The 16,927-nt window shown below is 47.8% G+C and overlaps 1 protein-coding gene across 1 annotated transcript in view; it reads left to right on the top strand.

Annotated features, from left to right (window-relative positions):
• The first annotated feature begins 14,043 nt into the window (after positions 1–14,043).
• Positions 14,044–16,927, top strand: part of NUP88 (nucleoporin 88) — a 37,036-nt gene continuing 34,152 nt past the window's right edge. The window contains exon 1 of the mRNA XM_088456105.1: positions 14,044–14,439. Coding sequence (XP_088312231.1) covers positions 14,221–14,439 — 219 coding nt within the window. The 5' untranslated portion in view covers positions 14,044–14,220. The remainder of the gene's footprint in view (positions 14,440–16,927) is intronic.

Below are 16,927 nucleotides of genomic sequence, written 5' to 3'. Positions count from 1 at the left end.
AATATTTAAATACCCGCCCACGTGTGACACGCTGCTAGCGCAGTGCGTGACGGTAGTTGTAGTCCAGTTATCCAGCGGCACGCCCACACACAGTCAGACTGTAAAGTAATTTAATGGCTTCATAACAAACTATATGGGTATCTGTTGTAGGCGTTGTATTAATAAACATGAATAAATAACGTGTACAAATACACATACAATGTAATAACTATATTTTACAGGGGGATCCGATCATACTGGACATGTTAGAGGTGAACCAGCAGACAGTCTAATGTAGCATGCTAAACATGCCAAAGTTTTTACTTTAGCTGTAATTTAATACATTAACTGTGTGGCTTGCAACATGGTTGGCATAGTATTACTGTCTTACAGTACTGAGGTCTTTAGTTTGATTCCATCCAAGGCCCTGTCTGTTTGCATTGAGTCCCTTCCACTAGTAAAGGAACCCGGCATATGTCACCTTAGTTCAGCCCAGTCCACTATCTATCTGCTGCTCCTCACTCCCCCTCCCCCCTGCTGCTTTGTCCTGTTGAGCCCCGCTTTTCTCCCAACCATACCCCGTTCCTGATGGCCAGTACCTAACTATGGGTGACCGCTGCCGTCGCACAGAGTGCAGAGGCTCTGTGGATGGCACCATCACTGGCCAGCGGTCATTGCTCTTGGCTAGCAGGGTGCCCAGAAGGTTGCATGCTCAGTGGGCGCTGATGTGCCCAGTTACGGCCCTGGCCAGCCGGGTCCTCCTCCTAGGTTAGGTCTGTCCCATCTCCTACCATACCCTCCAACTCAGGGCCGACTCGAGGCATGTTCGACCAGTGCCCCATAGAGGGTGCACCCCTCCCAACCATCCCAATTTTCAGTGGGACAGTATCGTTTTTCGGGCACTGCCCCGCTGTTCCACCCGTGCGCCGAAGTGTCCCGCCGGTGGTCAGGAGGTTGGGCACCCCCACAACTGTGCAGCAGTGCTGGCCCGGAGAAGAGGAATGGATGCGCGAGCGGCATCCATTCAGTGCAGTGAGAGGGCTGGGCTTGCCCCCAGCCTCATGTTAAATGGGAGGCGTGCCGTAAGGGCACGCCCCCAATTAGCACCACTTAGGGGGTGTGGCCTATGGTAATTATGTCACACGCCCTTTTCGGGCATCGGAGTCCCTCACCGCAGAGGGTTCGGCAACACCTTGAGCCGGTCCTGCTCCAACTGTCCTGATTTTTGGGTACTGTCCTGTTGTCCCTTCTGCAGGCCGCAATGTCCCCTAAAACATCACACACCAGGAAAACAGTGGTGGGAAAACAGTTAAGTTTCTACTTACCTAATAGGCTTGCTGGTCTACAAAAAATAATAATCATGGTGAATAGCGCTCTCAGGGCCGTAACTAGGGTAGTGTGGCTGGTGCCATGGCACAGGGCACCGCAGGGCAGGGGGCGCTGTTTGGACCTGTCAATTTTCTGTTTATTATCATTATCACTTGTAGATTCCTCTTATTTTATCCCCAGCATCCCATGGTCTCCCCTATCTCTTCCCTGGCCCTTCTCCATGAGGCCATGGCCCTTTTTCGGTGTGTTATCTCCCTATTTAAAAAATATGGGGGGTGCCAATGCTCATTCTGGCACAGAGCACCAAAAAGTGTACTTACGGCTCTGGCGGCTCTCATAGTATAAAACTCACCAGTCACATAGAGACCATGATATACAAGACTGTGAGACTTGGGGCTAGATTTATTATCAATAAGGATTACAAAGCCTCCAATGACCAGCGGCTTTGACCTATGGATTTCAAAAACATGCCGGATAGGAAATCTACCCCTTGGAAGGTAGATAAATTACTTTTATTCATGTAAGTGACATATACATGACATGCAGATTTTCAGATAAGAGATTACCATAGAACACTGTTGTATACAGACAATTTGGTATTATGTGTTTAGATGCCATGCAGGCACTTTGGGGAGCACATGCAAAAGGTTTTTCTATACACATCTGTACATTAAATATAAAAGAGAGACAGTATGAAATAAAATTGAGGGAAAACTTATTTTGAACCTATAAGGGACTGTCTCTCCAAAGATTAAGTATATTATTTGAGATTTCATTTTTGCTTATGCAACTATCAAATATCACCACTTACTATTCCCCTATGTTTCTCCTACGCTTTCATAAATTGCAGTTTGCCTTATTATCTATTTGTCCTTACATTCAAGTTGAAAGAGCTTAGTAGGCCCCTTGTGTTTGGGGCAATATTCACAGGTCCTGTGGGGTAAAAGGCCTACAGCTTGTATAACCAAATGTATATTTTTCAATTCTTTCTCTTAGTAGATATCACTGGGCTCTTAGTAGCCATAGCAAGTCCTTCTTTTAGGCAGGTCTTCCTTTTAATTCCAGCTTGGTATCAAAATTAGAACAAAAAAACCTAAAAAAGTAAATAATATGATATAACATGGACTCAGTTAGCGGTGTATTTATTAATGCACACATAAAAGATCTGATAACTGTGCAACATAGCAATAAGAAATTAATTATGGGGGCAATATATCAAGAGTTAATGCCGGGACCTGGGCTCTGATAACCCTGCAAAGTGTAAAAACTACAGGGATCGCTTATGAAATCACTTTATTTCTGGGTTTGGAGAGACTACAGTAGCTAACACCATCAAACAATGGCATTAGCTATCAGACAGCAAGCTCCGAAAACGTAAGCTATTTTGAGCTTGCTGAATTTCTCAATATTGCAGTCCCCATAGACTTATGTGGGGATTGCATCAAAAATAGAAAGATCACAGTAGATATTGGTTATTTCTGATGTTTGATGGCTTTGCCATTAATGGCGAGTTTACAATGTTTGCTCACAGCTCTGGTTTGGTTCCAATGCTCTTTGAATACACTCACCTACTTCTGGTGAATATACAGGAAGTGTCTGGGTTTAAGCAATTCAACACCTGAATGTGATATCTCTGTACTGTTACTGCTCTGGAGGTGATGTAGTCACCATCCTGGCGCAGACAATGCCAGCAGTCAGAATCCCGGCGCTGGAATCCCGACAGCAGTCAAAATCCAACTCCAGAATCCCGACGGCTGCAATCCCAACGGTATTAGGGTTAGGCACTAGAAGGAGGATTAGGCTGCAGGAGGGGAGGGTTAGGGTCAAGTTGCAGGGGGGGACTGTAGGGTTAGGCTGCGGGAAAGGTGGGTTAGGGTTAGGAGGAGGGTTAGAATACTTACCTGCATGCGCAGGATTTCCACCATTGAGATTATCGCCGGTATTATCAGCACTGGGATAGCGTACCCAACCCCTCTGAGGCTGCATTTGCATCTACACACCCATGGACACGGAATCGGTATGAAATAACGACGGAGGAGATGCCAGCTGTCAATACACTGACAGCTGCATCCCAACGGTTCAAATCCCGACAGGGGAACGGTAAGTAATGTCCCCCTGTCCTATTTACACCCTAACACTCCTTATTTTGAACCCTCACACTAACCCTCCCTACCCCGCGCCCTAACCCTCCCGGTAAGTGCCTAAACCTAACCCTCCCCCCTTAGTGCTTAACCCTAACCCTCCCCCCTTACTGCCTAACCCTAACCTCCCCCCGGTGGTGCCTGAACCTAATCCGCCCTGTTTGGAGCCTAACCCTAACCTCCCCCCTCCCACAGCCTAACCCTAAGTCCCCCTGGGGTGCCTAAACCTAACCCTCCACCCCCCGTGGCTGATACTTATCTTGCCCCAGTCCTCTTACGATCGGGATATATAGGCGTCGGCATCTCCAGTCATGTCGGGATTCCGGCGCTGGTGTTCTCTAAGTGATCGGGATTCCGGCAGCCGGCATCCCGATTGTCGGGATATTAACTACATCCCATGCACACGACCAATGGTTTACAATGCTTTTCATTCAATGATTCAGCACCATTGATGTTGATGCCCCCCTGATTAAAACATTGATAACATTAATGTTAGCTTTTAATGACCCATCTCTAGTTGGATGGTTGAAGACAGATTGTTTAAGAATTTTGGAAGTAAAGAGTAACGTAGAAATGCCAAGGAAGCCCAGCTTTGTATAAGTATTTTGAAGTAGACCGAAAAAGAATGTAATACAGTATATCCTCTAGCTACTTATTCAAGAATAACAAAATAGCAGCAGAGGACATCAACTTCAGCACCACAAAGCTATGGGGCCTATTTATTAAAAATGATAGAAAAGTCCAAATTTTCCTTATTGCAGTTTTTTGTGGCAATTTGGGAAAGCGTTTTATCAATGCATTCCTGCAGGGACAGATTCTCCAATAAACACGGTGAACCTTAAAAGTTATACTTTCGCTGCTAATGGCAGTGGCGAATGTTTACTCTGGCAGATTCTGTCCAGCAGTAATAGTGTAGATGTGCGACGTGAGGTCCCGAGTGGATGGATCTCCATGGATCCCTCTTTGCAAACTGTGAGATCTTTCCAACAGTTGCAATGTTCCCTTACATTGTGGGTCTGATTTTGAGTTGGGAGTAAAGCAAAAAAAAAAAAAGTAACTTTGCACCTTGGTAAAGCCAAGTGCAGAGATATTTAGATTTGGGAGGGGCGTGTCCAAACTGACATCTAAATTGTATGTAAAAATAAAGCTGTCCAGTATTTGTGGGCTACATGCAACAGCAGCCAGTATTTACCCTGCATGCAAAATTATAAAAGTATTTGCACCCCTTGTATTGCAACATGATTTGTCCAGGTACACGGGGCTGTATTCAGAGGCGGCCGTACGGTCTACGACCGCACGGCCGCCTCAATGTTTTGCCAGTGCGCATGAGGGAGCCGGCTTCTTCGTGCGCATGCGTGAGACCCACTACGACCGACAGCGCTGGTCGTAGCGGGTCTCTTTCCAAAGGGGGCGAGCTGTCGATGTTACCCATTTGGGTAAGGCCCCACTGACATCACTAGTGATGTCAGTGGAGAGCTTCCGGCTCTGACAGAGCCAGAAGCTCTCCGGGGCTTACGACAAGTGAGACCCTACCCTAGGGTCTCGTCGTAAGCCCCGATGGTCTCTGACCATTGCGACCATCACCCGAGCGGTCGTTAGAGCTGTGGGTGTTAACCCACAGCCTAACGACCGCAACAGAGGCGGGCAGTCAGGATGCAAGTGGCCGCCAAGTTTCTGAGCGACCGCTTGCATCCTCTGACCACCTCTCAATGAGGCCCACAGTTTCTTACTCTTTTTTGCTTTACTCCCAACTCAGAATCTCAGGCACTGTATGAGGACGGTGGTATGCTGTGAATTGGCCTTAACACAGATCTGCAATGTCTCTTGTGTTAAAGGCTTGAGAAATAGGAGGTTAGTTAAATTAGTGACAATCATGAAGAAATTGTTGTCACCCCCTACACCAGTGGCGTCACAAGGGGGGTGCGGGCCGCACCCGGGTGTCACCCGCCAAAGGGTGACACCAAGGTGCAGACTGACACTCCCCCACAGTGACAGAAGCCGGGTGCTGCACTGTAGTATTAAGTGCAGCACCGGGCTCCTGACACTATGAGGGAGCCGGCACACACCCCCCAGTAAAGAGCAGGACCATGGGGGATCGGGCCACGAGACCACGCCCCCATCCTGCGAGGCCACACCCCTTTTTTGGGACATGCGCAGCTTTGCCGCACTTACGTCCCTCCCCGCACCGGGTGACACCGCGGGGAGGGACGCCACTGCCCTACACACATAATTAACCGACAGCAGTGTTGGACTGGACAATAGGTGTACAGGGGAAACCCCCAGGGGGACTCACTGCCTGAGAGACCCACCCCTCCACTATGGGTCAATAACTTGGTGTCACGGCTTGGCGTGCGCTTGGACCCGGAGTGGAGTCGGATGAGGAATGAGGACGTGTTTGCTGGTACTTGAAGGCAGCCGGCCTTAGGGGAGTATGACTCATGAAGCAGTGGCACGCGACGGGATCAGAACCAGGCTGCAAGACACTGGCGGAACTTAGAGACCCGGGGTAGGCTGGGTATAGCAGGTAGACGGGACCAGGAGACAGGTAGTAACAGGAGCAAACTGCACCAAGGCTGAGAGGGGAGTCTGCAGAAACACACTGGTACTGACACTTTAAATGAGCAAAGGAGCACAGAGAACTAGCTCACAGCATACGCTGTGATAGACGTTACACTGGCAACTAAAGAGCCTCTGGACAGCCCTTTAGTACCCTCAGGTAGTGCAGGATTGGTTGCTAGCCTCCCCAGCCCAGACTGAACCTGATTGGCCAGAAACGACATGTGACCCAAATCCAAGATGGCCGCGCCCAGTGGTCACAGCATGGAAGCTCTGCCAGTCTCAGCCCCTCTCACCTGCCTCCAGATGGAAGCCCTTGGTCTGCGGAGACTCACAGCACCCAGCGCTATTCTCCAGGAACCTGCACCTCTGCTGGAAACACCATGCCACAGCGCCCGGAGCGGTGAGCGCCGCGATCTCAGCAGCTTGTCACCCCTGGTCGTGACAGTACCCCCTCCTTTAGGAGTGGCCTCTGGACACTTCTTCGGTTTACCAGGATTCTCAGAGTGAAACTTAAGCACTAGGCGAGGAGCGTAGACATCCTCAGCTTTCACCCAGCAACGTTCTTCGGGACCGTAACCTTTCCAATCCAGTAGATATTGGAGTTGCCCATAACGAAAACGAGAGTCCAGGACCTGTTTGATCTCGAACTCTACACCCCTCTCAGTCAAGACTTTGGGGGAGCGTGGCAGAGTCTTGCGAAAGCGATTCAGGATGAGAGGTTTCAGCAGGGAAATATGAAAGGAATTTGGTATTTTGAGGTAGGACGGAAGTTTTAATTTATAGGCTACTGGATTGATCACTTGAACGATGGGAAAAGGACCGATGAAACGAGGAGCAAATTTCATAGACGCCACTTTAAGGCGAAGATTACGAGTGGATAGCCATACTAAGTCACCTGTTTTTAGGTTGGGCACCGCTCTCCTTTTTTTGTCCGCTGTTAATTTATATCGAAGAGAGGCTTTTTGTAAGGAGGAATGGACCTGAGTCCAAATCTGAGAGAATTTCTGTAGGGTGGAGGTCACTGCTGGTACATCGAAGACTGCCAATTCTTGAAACTCTGGTACTCTGGGATACAGTCCAAAAACTATAAAGAATGGGGTTTGCCCTGTAGATGAATGATAGGAGCTGTTATGGGCAAATTCGGCCCAGGGTAAGGTGTCCGCCCAGTTGTCTTGTGATGAAGACATGTGAATTCTTAAGAAAGTCTCAAGGTCTTGATTGACCCTCTCTGTAGACCCGTTAGACTGAGGATGGTAAGCTGTTGAAAAATTCAGTTTGATTTGAAAGATAGAACATATAGCTCTCCAAAATCTGGCTACGAACTGTACCCCTCTATCAGAAACAATCTCAGTTGGAAGTCCATGGTGACGAAAGACGTTGTCGACGAATAACTGAGCCAACTCTGGAGCAGACGGCAACTTCTTGAGGGGAACGAAATGAACCATTTTGGAGAAACGATCCACTACTACCCAGATGGTGGTAAACCCATTAGAAACAGGTAGATCCGTTACAAAGTCCATGGAAAGGTGTGTCCAAGGATGGGTTGGTACTGACAGAGGTAGGAGTGTGCCGGCAGGAACCTGTCTGGATGTTTTATGTTGAGCACACTGTGGACAGGAGGCGATAAAAGCTTCAATGTCCGACTTCATAGCAGGCCACCAGTATGATCGTTGCAGGAATTCCAAGGTCTTGCGTATGCCCGGGTGTCCGGCAAAACGAGAGGTATGAGCCCACTTCAAAAGCTGCTTGCGCATATCTGAGGCCACAAATGTCTTCCCGGGAGGAGGTTGAATGCAAGTGGTAGCGAATGCTCTGGAGTCTAGAACTGGAGTTTCCTTATGACTTTCGGAAGATGTGTCGGAGGAGAGTGATCGAGAGAGGGCATCTGCTTTTTGATTTAGTGAGCCTGGGCGAAAAGTTAAAGTAAAATTGAAACGAGAAAAGAATATTGACCATCGAGCCAGGCGGGAACTCAGACACTGAATATTTTTTAGGTATAGGAGATTCCGATGATCTGTATAAACGGTGATGGGATACATCGCGCCCTCAAGAAGATAACGCCACTCTTCAAAAGCTAGTTTCACAGCCAATAATTCCTGCTCTCCAATGGGATAATTCTTTTCTGCTTGGGAAAATTTCTTTGAGAAGAAGCCACAGGGATGAAACTTGCTATCCTCGAGTTTCTGGGATAGTACTGCCCCTACCGCTTCAGAAGAGGCGTCTACCTCAAGAAAGAATGGGTAGTTAATGTTGGGTTGTCTCAGCACGGGGGCAGAAATGAAGGCTTGCTTTAAGAGTTGAAAGGCAGTTTCAGCCTCTGGAGGCCATCGGGATGGATTTGCCCCCTTGCAAGTTAGGACGGAAATGGGTGCCATGAGAGTGGAAAATCCTTTGATAAACCTTCGTTAATAATTTGCGAAACCCAAAAATCTTTGTACTGCCTTCAAAGAATTCGGACGAGACCGGTCCAATATTGCCTGAACTTTCTGGGGATCCATTTCAAGGCCGGCACCTGAAACGATGTAACCTAAAAAGGGAACTGAGGGAACTTCAAATACGCATTTTTCAGCTTTGCAGTACAGGTGGTTCTTTCGTAGGCGAGTTAACACCTCCTTGACTTGGGATCGATGTCTGACAATGTTGGAGGAGAATATCAGAATATCGTCGAGGTATACTACCACAGAGATATATAGTAAGTCCTGAAAGATCTCATTCACAAAGTTTTGGAACACAGCAGGAGCGTTACAGAGACCAAAAGGCATTACCAGGTATTCAAAATGCCCGTCTCGAGTATTGAATGCTGTTTTCCATTCGTCCCCGGCTCGTATCCTAATGAGATTGTAGGCCCCTCTTAAATCCAGCTTGGTAAAAATAGTAGCACCTTTTACTCGATCGAAAAGTTCGGTAATGAGGGGTATCGGGTAGCGATTTTTGATGGTTATATCGTTTAAGCCCCTGTAATCGATGCAAGGACGCAGGCCTCCATCCTTCTTAGACACAAAAAAGAATCCTGCCCCTGCCGGTGAGGAGGATGGTCGAATGAACCCCTTTTGCAGGTTCTCCTGGATGTATGCTGACATGGCTTCAGTCTCGGGTAGGGAGAGTGGGTAAGTACGACCTCGCGGAGGAGTTTTGCCAGGAATCAACTCAATAGGACAGTCCCACTCCCGATGAGGAGGCAGAATATCGGCTCCGGTCTTACAGAAGACATCGGAGAAGGAGCGATACTGGTAGGGAATTGGAGTAGTGGTTGCAATGTAACTACCTTTGACGGGTTTGATTTGAGGAAGGCAGGATACTTGACAAGTTTCTCCCCAGGACAAGATCTGCATGGTGCCCCAATCAATATTGGGGGAGTGCTTGCGTAACCAGGGGTATCCAAGGATGACCTCATGGGAGGCTTTGGGAATTACTAGGAATCGGATAGTTTCAGTGTGGAGAGCTCTGATACAAACTGGCACAGGAAGGTGTACGTTGAGAGACGATTCCGTTGGTAATCTGAGTGCCATCTACAGCAGATAAGAGTGATGGTGTGGTCGAGAGAGGAGACAGGAAGCCGGAGCCTCTGGACAAGTTCAGCGGTGATAAAATTTTCAGCGGCTCCTGAATCGAGGAGAGAAAGAACAGTTTTAGAACCAGTGGAGATCTCAAAAGTAATGGAGAGGGTAGATTCATTTTTTGACGGAGACGGAGACATCACTCCTAACCTGGTGTCTCTGGCACAGATTAGGATCGGGAGTTTCCCGGACGACGTGGGCAGGCTGCAACCATATGACTGGTCTCCCCGCAGTACATGCATAGATTTTCTCGTCGGCGTCTTTGCCGTTCTTCTACCGTGAGGCGGGCCCGGTTAATCTGCATGGGTTCGTCACCCGCAGGTTCAGACGGAGGGAGGGTTGGAGTAGTGGTCGGCCGGAACCTAAAGCGATCTCCCCTAGTTTTTTCACTCTGGCTTTCTCTGTACCGCAAATCCACTTTATTGCAAAGGGAGATAAGATCATTGAGGGTAGCCGGCGGATCACGAGTGGCGAGGTCATCTTTTATGCGATCTGTCAATCCATTCCAAAAGGTGGAAGTCAGGGCTTCTTCATTCCATTTTAGTTCCGAAGCCAGCGTTTGAAATTGAATGATATACTGACTGACTGGTCGGTTCCCTTGGCGAAGTCGCAGGATTTCCGTCGCCGAGGAGGTTGTTCTGCCAGGCTCATCGAAAATCCTCCGGAAGGACGTGAGGAATCCAGAGTAGTTGTCTAGTAACGGGTCGGACCTCTCCCAGAGAGGCGAAACCCAGTCCAGGGCAGAACCGGTCAGTAGAGACACTATGTATGCCACTTTGGATTTTGGAGATGGAAAGTTCGCAGGCTGTAGTGTGAAGTGGACGTCACACTGGTTGAGAAACCCTCGGCACAACTTGGGGTTCCCGTCAAACTTATTGGGAGTCGGAAGGTGCAAATGAGATGGTGCAGGTGGAACAGGGACAGCTGGAGCTGCTGGCTGGTTGGTGGCGGCAGGCAAATTAACAGTAACCAGGGAAGCTTGCAGCGTATCCTGACGAAGAGACATTTCCTGCAGGAACTGAGCCATTTGGCGCTGAGACGCCTCTAGTCCCTCTAGGCGACTGGCGATACCCTGGAGCAAGTCGGCCCTCAGATCCTGTCCACTGGCCGAATCCATCTGGCCAGTGCAAACTGTCACGGCTTGGCGTGCGCTTGGACCTGGAGTGGAGTCGGATGAGGAATGAGGACTTGTTTGCTGGTACTTGAAGGCAGCCGGCCTTAGGGGAGTATGACTCATGAAGCAGTGGCACGCGACGGGATCAGAACCAGGCTGCGAGACACTGGCGGAACTTAGAGACCCGGGGTAGGCTGGGTATAGCAGGTAGACGGGATCAGGAGACAGGTAGTAACAGGAGCAAACTGCACCAAGGCTGAGAGGGGAGTCTGCAGAAACACACTGGTACTGACACTTTAAATGAGCAAAGGAGCACAGAGAACTAGCTCACAGCATACGCTGTGATAGACGTTACACTGGCAACTAAAGAGCCTCTGGACAGCCCTTTAGTACCCTCAGGTAGTGCAGGATTGGTTGCTAGCCTCCCCAGCCCAGACTGAACCTGATTGGCCAGAAACGACATGTGACCCAAATCCAAGATGGCTGCGCCCAGTGGTCACAGCATGGAAGCTCTGCCAGTCTCAGCCCCTCTCACCTGCCTCCAGATGGAAGCCCTTGGTCTGCGGAGACTCACAGCACCCAGCGCTATTCTCCAGGAACCTGCACCTCTGCTGGAAACACCATGCCACAGCGCCCGGAGCGGTAAGCGCCGCGATCTCAGCAGCCTGTCACCCCTGGTCGTGACACTTGGAGCAGGATAATGGATGAACTTGGTGATTGGTTTGTTTCTATGGAAACTACACCAAAATTACCCCTCCTGCCAATCAAAGTCAGTGGTCCTGACACACCCTCCCCTCCTTAATAAAGTGGCCCTGTTCTTTGAATGTCCTCTCTAATGGTTGGCCATGTCCCTCTGCGGTGGCTGGATAAATTTCCTCTTGTGACTGGCCCACCCCTTGAGCTTGGGCCCCTACCACTGCATTCCATGGTGGGCCCTTCATGCTCCAGACCGACACTGACTGACAGAAATAAATAGGCAAATATATCTACATCAAAACAGTTAATAAAATATTTCCAGTAGTAATAAAGAATCTGTGCACAGGCTCAACGAGGCATAAAGGGAATATATACTTTTCCTTGAAAAATCAACATCTTAATTATTAGTGGTCTATTCATTCCGCACTGAAAAGCCCTGTTTCACAAAGCACTTGAGAAGCACAGGGCTTATTGCTGGTTCGTTATATTCAAGAAGGGGTATACCGTGGATAAGTTTCTGATTTTTCCAGCAATGCCCCAACTCTATGTTAGATTCGCTTCACCATACCATTATATAGGGAGAGAGGTCCCCATAGTATGGGGATGGGGAGAGAGATCTCAAAAATAAATTGCTATCTATAGATGGATAGATGGCGTAATGAGCCTCAGCAGGGTATGGGGCACCCTGATATAGATATATATATATATATATATATACTGTATATATATATGGGTCACTAATGTGATATGTTCAATTAAACCTATTTAAGTTCTCAAGTGCTGAGGTCCTGCAGTTGTTTGTTGTCCAATTTTCCTGAGGGCGCTGGAGCAGAAAGTTTTTCATCTAGCGAAGGTTCTATAGATATACAATATATATATATATATATATATATATATGGACTGACCCCCTGATGGACTTGGGGATCATATTAGTATTGTAATGTTATGTTTATTATTATTAATTTTTGGAGAGTGTATTGATCATCCTCCTTTATTTTTTGTTTCTTTTGTGTTTTTTTTTTTAGTATTATTTGTTTCATTTTGCTTTATATATTTTCTTTGGTATATGTTCTTTTGTTATGGTTTTACGTTCAGTGTTTATTTAGATAATTTATATTGTCATTCTTTGCATGATAATTGTGCTCCTCATGTCTCAAACAAATCAGATTGCTTTTGATGAGGGCCTATTGGAGGCCGCTGAGTATGATCTGGTATCACTTACTGACGATGATACTGACAAGATTTATTTTGATCATTTAGAGTTCGGTAGTTTACCAGCTGCAAAGTCTATTGACATTTATCATAGATTGTTCCAGTTAAAGCGCAGAGAGATTGATCTTACGCTACATGGACAATTCTTGTCAGAGTACCATAGGTCCAAACGCATCCCTTGTGGTTTAAGAATTTATAACATACCCACCATAGGCCGCACTAGTGCCACCTTTTGTGGCAAATGGTATGGTGTGCTTAACAAATGTTCGATTGATCTGATCTTTTTAGTGATAGAAGAAGTTAGAATAGAGGTGGTTAAGATTAGGCAGGAGATTAGTGATTTGGAAAAAAACTACCCTTCCCACTTTAATATCAGATCAAACGGACAATTGGTTTGAGTCATTTAAAGATTAACTAATTTCTTTTAAAAGGAAGAAATTACAGACTGTCAACAATGATTATATGACCCACCAGATGTATTGCTGGTTGATAGGTGAACCGTCCAAAGGACGTCGACAGAGGTTGTTTGGAACACCCCGATTTAGAAGAAATGAACAGCATCGACAGTGGTAATTATCGGTAGCCACTAATGTTATACATGAATAGACCCCTCAGTGACTACAATTTTGTGAATTGAGCACCACAAATAATACAGCAGAGAATGGCGGAGTGTACATTCAGAGATGGACGGAATTGCAGAGCCCGCACACAAACGGCTGTGCAATTCTGTCCATTTAAAATGCAAATGCAGAAGGAGCTTGCTGCATCTGCGTGATCCCAGCGCTGCGACTGAGGTCGCAGCATGGAATCACCATCGGTCGTGATTGTTGTCCCTTTGGCCAGGCTGCTGTAGCTGAAGCTTAACGTGATTGTTGTCCCTTTGGCCAGGCTGCTGTAGCTGGTGGCTTGCGATATGCCCTCATTTCTGGGAACGCTGCCCAGAAACGCCCCCACTCTGCTTCCCAAAGGCCGCAGCCTGTCAATCAGGCTGTGGCTGGGAGGCTTTGTGGGTGAACTCGCAGATGGAGGGCTGCACATTGCACAGTAGACATCCTGTGCATGCGCAGTCCTCCCACCATCGGAGATGTGCGCTACATCTATCAAATAGGCTCATAATTCCTGCTCCTCTGCTACTGCATAAAGTAGATGGGGAGTAGAAGTGCTATAGGGTTGGCCATCGGCCATCGCTGTTTAGGAAATTTATCGATGGTTCCCGTCGATGGTATATGGTTTTACCATCGATGGCGGAGAAGCAGATAGTTTATCGCAGTCGATGGTAGTATTTACAACTAGGCTGTCAGCCAGTAGCCCTGCGCCGCGGCCGCCAGGAACCATCGATGGCACGCCATTACATAGGTTTATACATAGATTAATATAATCGATATTCCCGGCCGTTTTTATATCACAACACCGATGGCCATCCTTACGGCGCCGTAGCTGTAGCCTGTACAGCACTAATGTAGCAGTCGCAGGCACTGAAGGTGTCAGCAGCAGCCAACGGTCACCACCAGAGGTCTCCCTCCATCCCCGGTCAGACAGTCACCTGGCAGCGCTCAGATTGGTCGTCGCGGAGCTTTGACGTCAAAGAGACCGACGTTGTAGGAACTGGTGGTTGGTTGTGGAGATAGAGTAGATGGCGGCCGTCGGCAGGACCGGAGGAGACCGATGGCAGAGTGCGCTCAGCGAGCATCCGCTATTCTCCCAGCTCCGGGGGCAGGCGCCTGTAGCCGGCGGCCGGGGGCAGCTGAGGAACCTGATTTGCAGCCTGGACGGCGATCTGTTGGTCTGGGACCCAGAGGCATGCGGCTTTCTCACCATAAGACTCATCAGCCCGAGTTCGGACAGAGAGCAGGTGAGGTCCTGTCTTATCCATATCACCAGCCATCTTGGTGTATATATTGGGTGAACCCCCACCACCAGCCCGGCGTCTATTGGATGTCCCCCACAACTAGCCCGGCGTATGTTGGGTGTACCTGAGTCACAGCTGAGACATGAGAGCAGTAAGAAGAGGCAGAGTGAGCCCATCTCTAGCCCTTGGTACAAGAGAACCTGATATGTGAAAGTTGCATAGTAGTAAGAGCCAGTGATTCCCGCCCAGTATGCTGCAAACACATATGTGTCCAGATTATGAGTTGGGTATAAGTCCAAGGAACCTATTTCTCAAAAGAAATTTGTGAGACATCTTCCGGTGGTATGTGCAAATTTCAAGCAACCCCCTGAATGTGTCTAGAGGAGATATCTGCTGCTGTCCCACGTTTCTATGGGGGCTGCTATTTGTGAGGTTTACTAGCAGAACTTGGCCCCGGTAGCATATGCACTTTGATGGAGGAAAGAAAGTGGACAGTTTGTGCATCAGTGTTCTGCGATCTGATTTTTTTATTTTTTTTTGCAAAATGTTTGTTTCAATTTGATCAGCGGTTGTTATAGAAGCAATTGCAACAAATTAAATATACAGTTAAGCAAATTTTTGTTTAATTGGTCTATTAAACATTCAGTGCATCTGATAGTTTGTGGCAACCAAGACCGGTTTCTGGAAGTTCATGTGACAAGCATGAAAGTACAGTAGATTTGAAGCACATGCATACATAGTCACTTATTAAGATGTATTGAATATATGCCATGTGTTACAGGTTATAACACTTGGTGCATACACACGGGATGATCGTCAACCATAACGATACCGTTGAACGATCTCCCGGGTGGCTGGATGATCGATATCGATCATCCAGCACACCAGTCCCTATAGTAACCTGGTCGATATCAATCAGGTTGGCCTGCATGCACGTTATCATCCATATGAGCCCGCACATCGCAGGCCGTTGGTGGGGTGGAGGCACTGGTAAATGCACTATATGAAAGATATCGTTCTTATCGTGCATGTTGATTGTACCGTGTGTACCCACCTTATATCATTGTTTATGTAATAATTATATATACAAGTTACCCCTTTATCTCTCAGCTGGCTTCCAGTAGAGATAATATGCATTTCAAAGTCTTATATCCTCCAAAGCTCTTCATACCCTTGCACCTACTAGCATCTCTTACTCAGCTGTGTCTGCTCCTATTGTGGTTGTCCATAACGCTACTACATTTTTCTTTTTGCTAGGTTCTTACTGCACTTTTCTAATCCCATTTTTCTGTGCTAAATTCATATTGCACTGTGGGCCTGATTCAGAGCCGAACGCTCTGACCAGAGCGCTCGCTCTGAATCAGGGCCCTCCTACCTGTTTTTGGAGCGGCCTCATGGACGCTCATATAGCTGTGGGTTACAACCCACAGCTATAGCGAGCGTCCATGTTGATGGTCGCGATGGTCAAGACCATCGGGCTTGCGACGAGACCCTGCGGTAGGGTCTCGGTGACCGCAAGCCCAGGAGTGATTTTGGCTCTATCAGAGCCAAAATCACTCCCACTGACATCATTACTGATGTCAGTGGGGGCGGACTCAAACGGTAGGCGTTCCCATGGGAACGCCTCCGTCTGGCAGCCACGCCCCCGGCACTCCCACCAAAGGGGGCGTGCTGTCACTCACCATCGACCGCACGCCCCCTTTGGTGCGAGACCCCGATCGACGTATTTCTCGACGCTCGCCGGGTCTCGCGCATGCGCAAAACATCAACCCGCTTGCGAGCGAACTTCCCTCGCGAGCGGGTCTGAATAACCCCCTGTGTTCATTCTTTATTATTAAGTAATATGAGATATAAGATTTTTTTTTCTCTTCTGCTGCTCCATATTATTGGAACAAGCTGCTTTCTGACATTACGCATTCCCACAATGCTACTTGCTCAATGAGCAACAAAATAAACCTGTGACTCCTGCTCTGTACTTTAACTATACTCTAAATTGTCACTTACTGTTTGTGACTGTTCTTCTATATTACTAATTGGACTAGGACCTCTCGCTACACTTTTTAGTTATCTCATTGTTCTATATTGTGCCCTGTGGCATTGTTCTATATTCTTTGCATACTGTGGTGCTGTAAATACTTTTTCCAAAAACAGTATTGGCATTTACTCAGAGGTGCTGTCTAATGGTGCCTACACACATAGCAATGTGCTCACAATCCCATAATGTGTACGATTTCTCCCTGAACTCTCCCCGGCAGTCGTGGGCAGAATTTGGTCTGAAAAAGCTGCCAATTTGACACACGATCTATCGTGCCTCCTAAACTATCCAGTGCATCGTGACTTGAGATTGTCAGATCTGCCTTACAGCACGGCAGATCTGAAGATGCGATGTGCGACCTGCGGGGACGCGCATCGCGTCTTTATCGTGAGTGGGGACTCACGGTTTGGGCATATTTTACACGATCTGTCGTTCCGATGCATTGGAATCGGCCAG

Source organism: Taudactylus pleione, unplaced genomic scaffold (genome assembly GCF_031769625.1).
Source record: "Taudactylus pleione unplaced genomic scaffold, aTauple2 ptg000687l, whole genome shotgun sequence".
NCBI classification, from domain to species: Eukaryota; Metazoa; Chordata; class Amphibia; order Anura; family Myobatrachidae; genus Taudactylus; species Taudactylus pleione.
The sequence above is the reverse complement of the archived record's forward strand: the minus strand, read 5'-3'. Positions and strand labels throughout refer to the sequence as shown.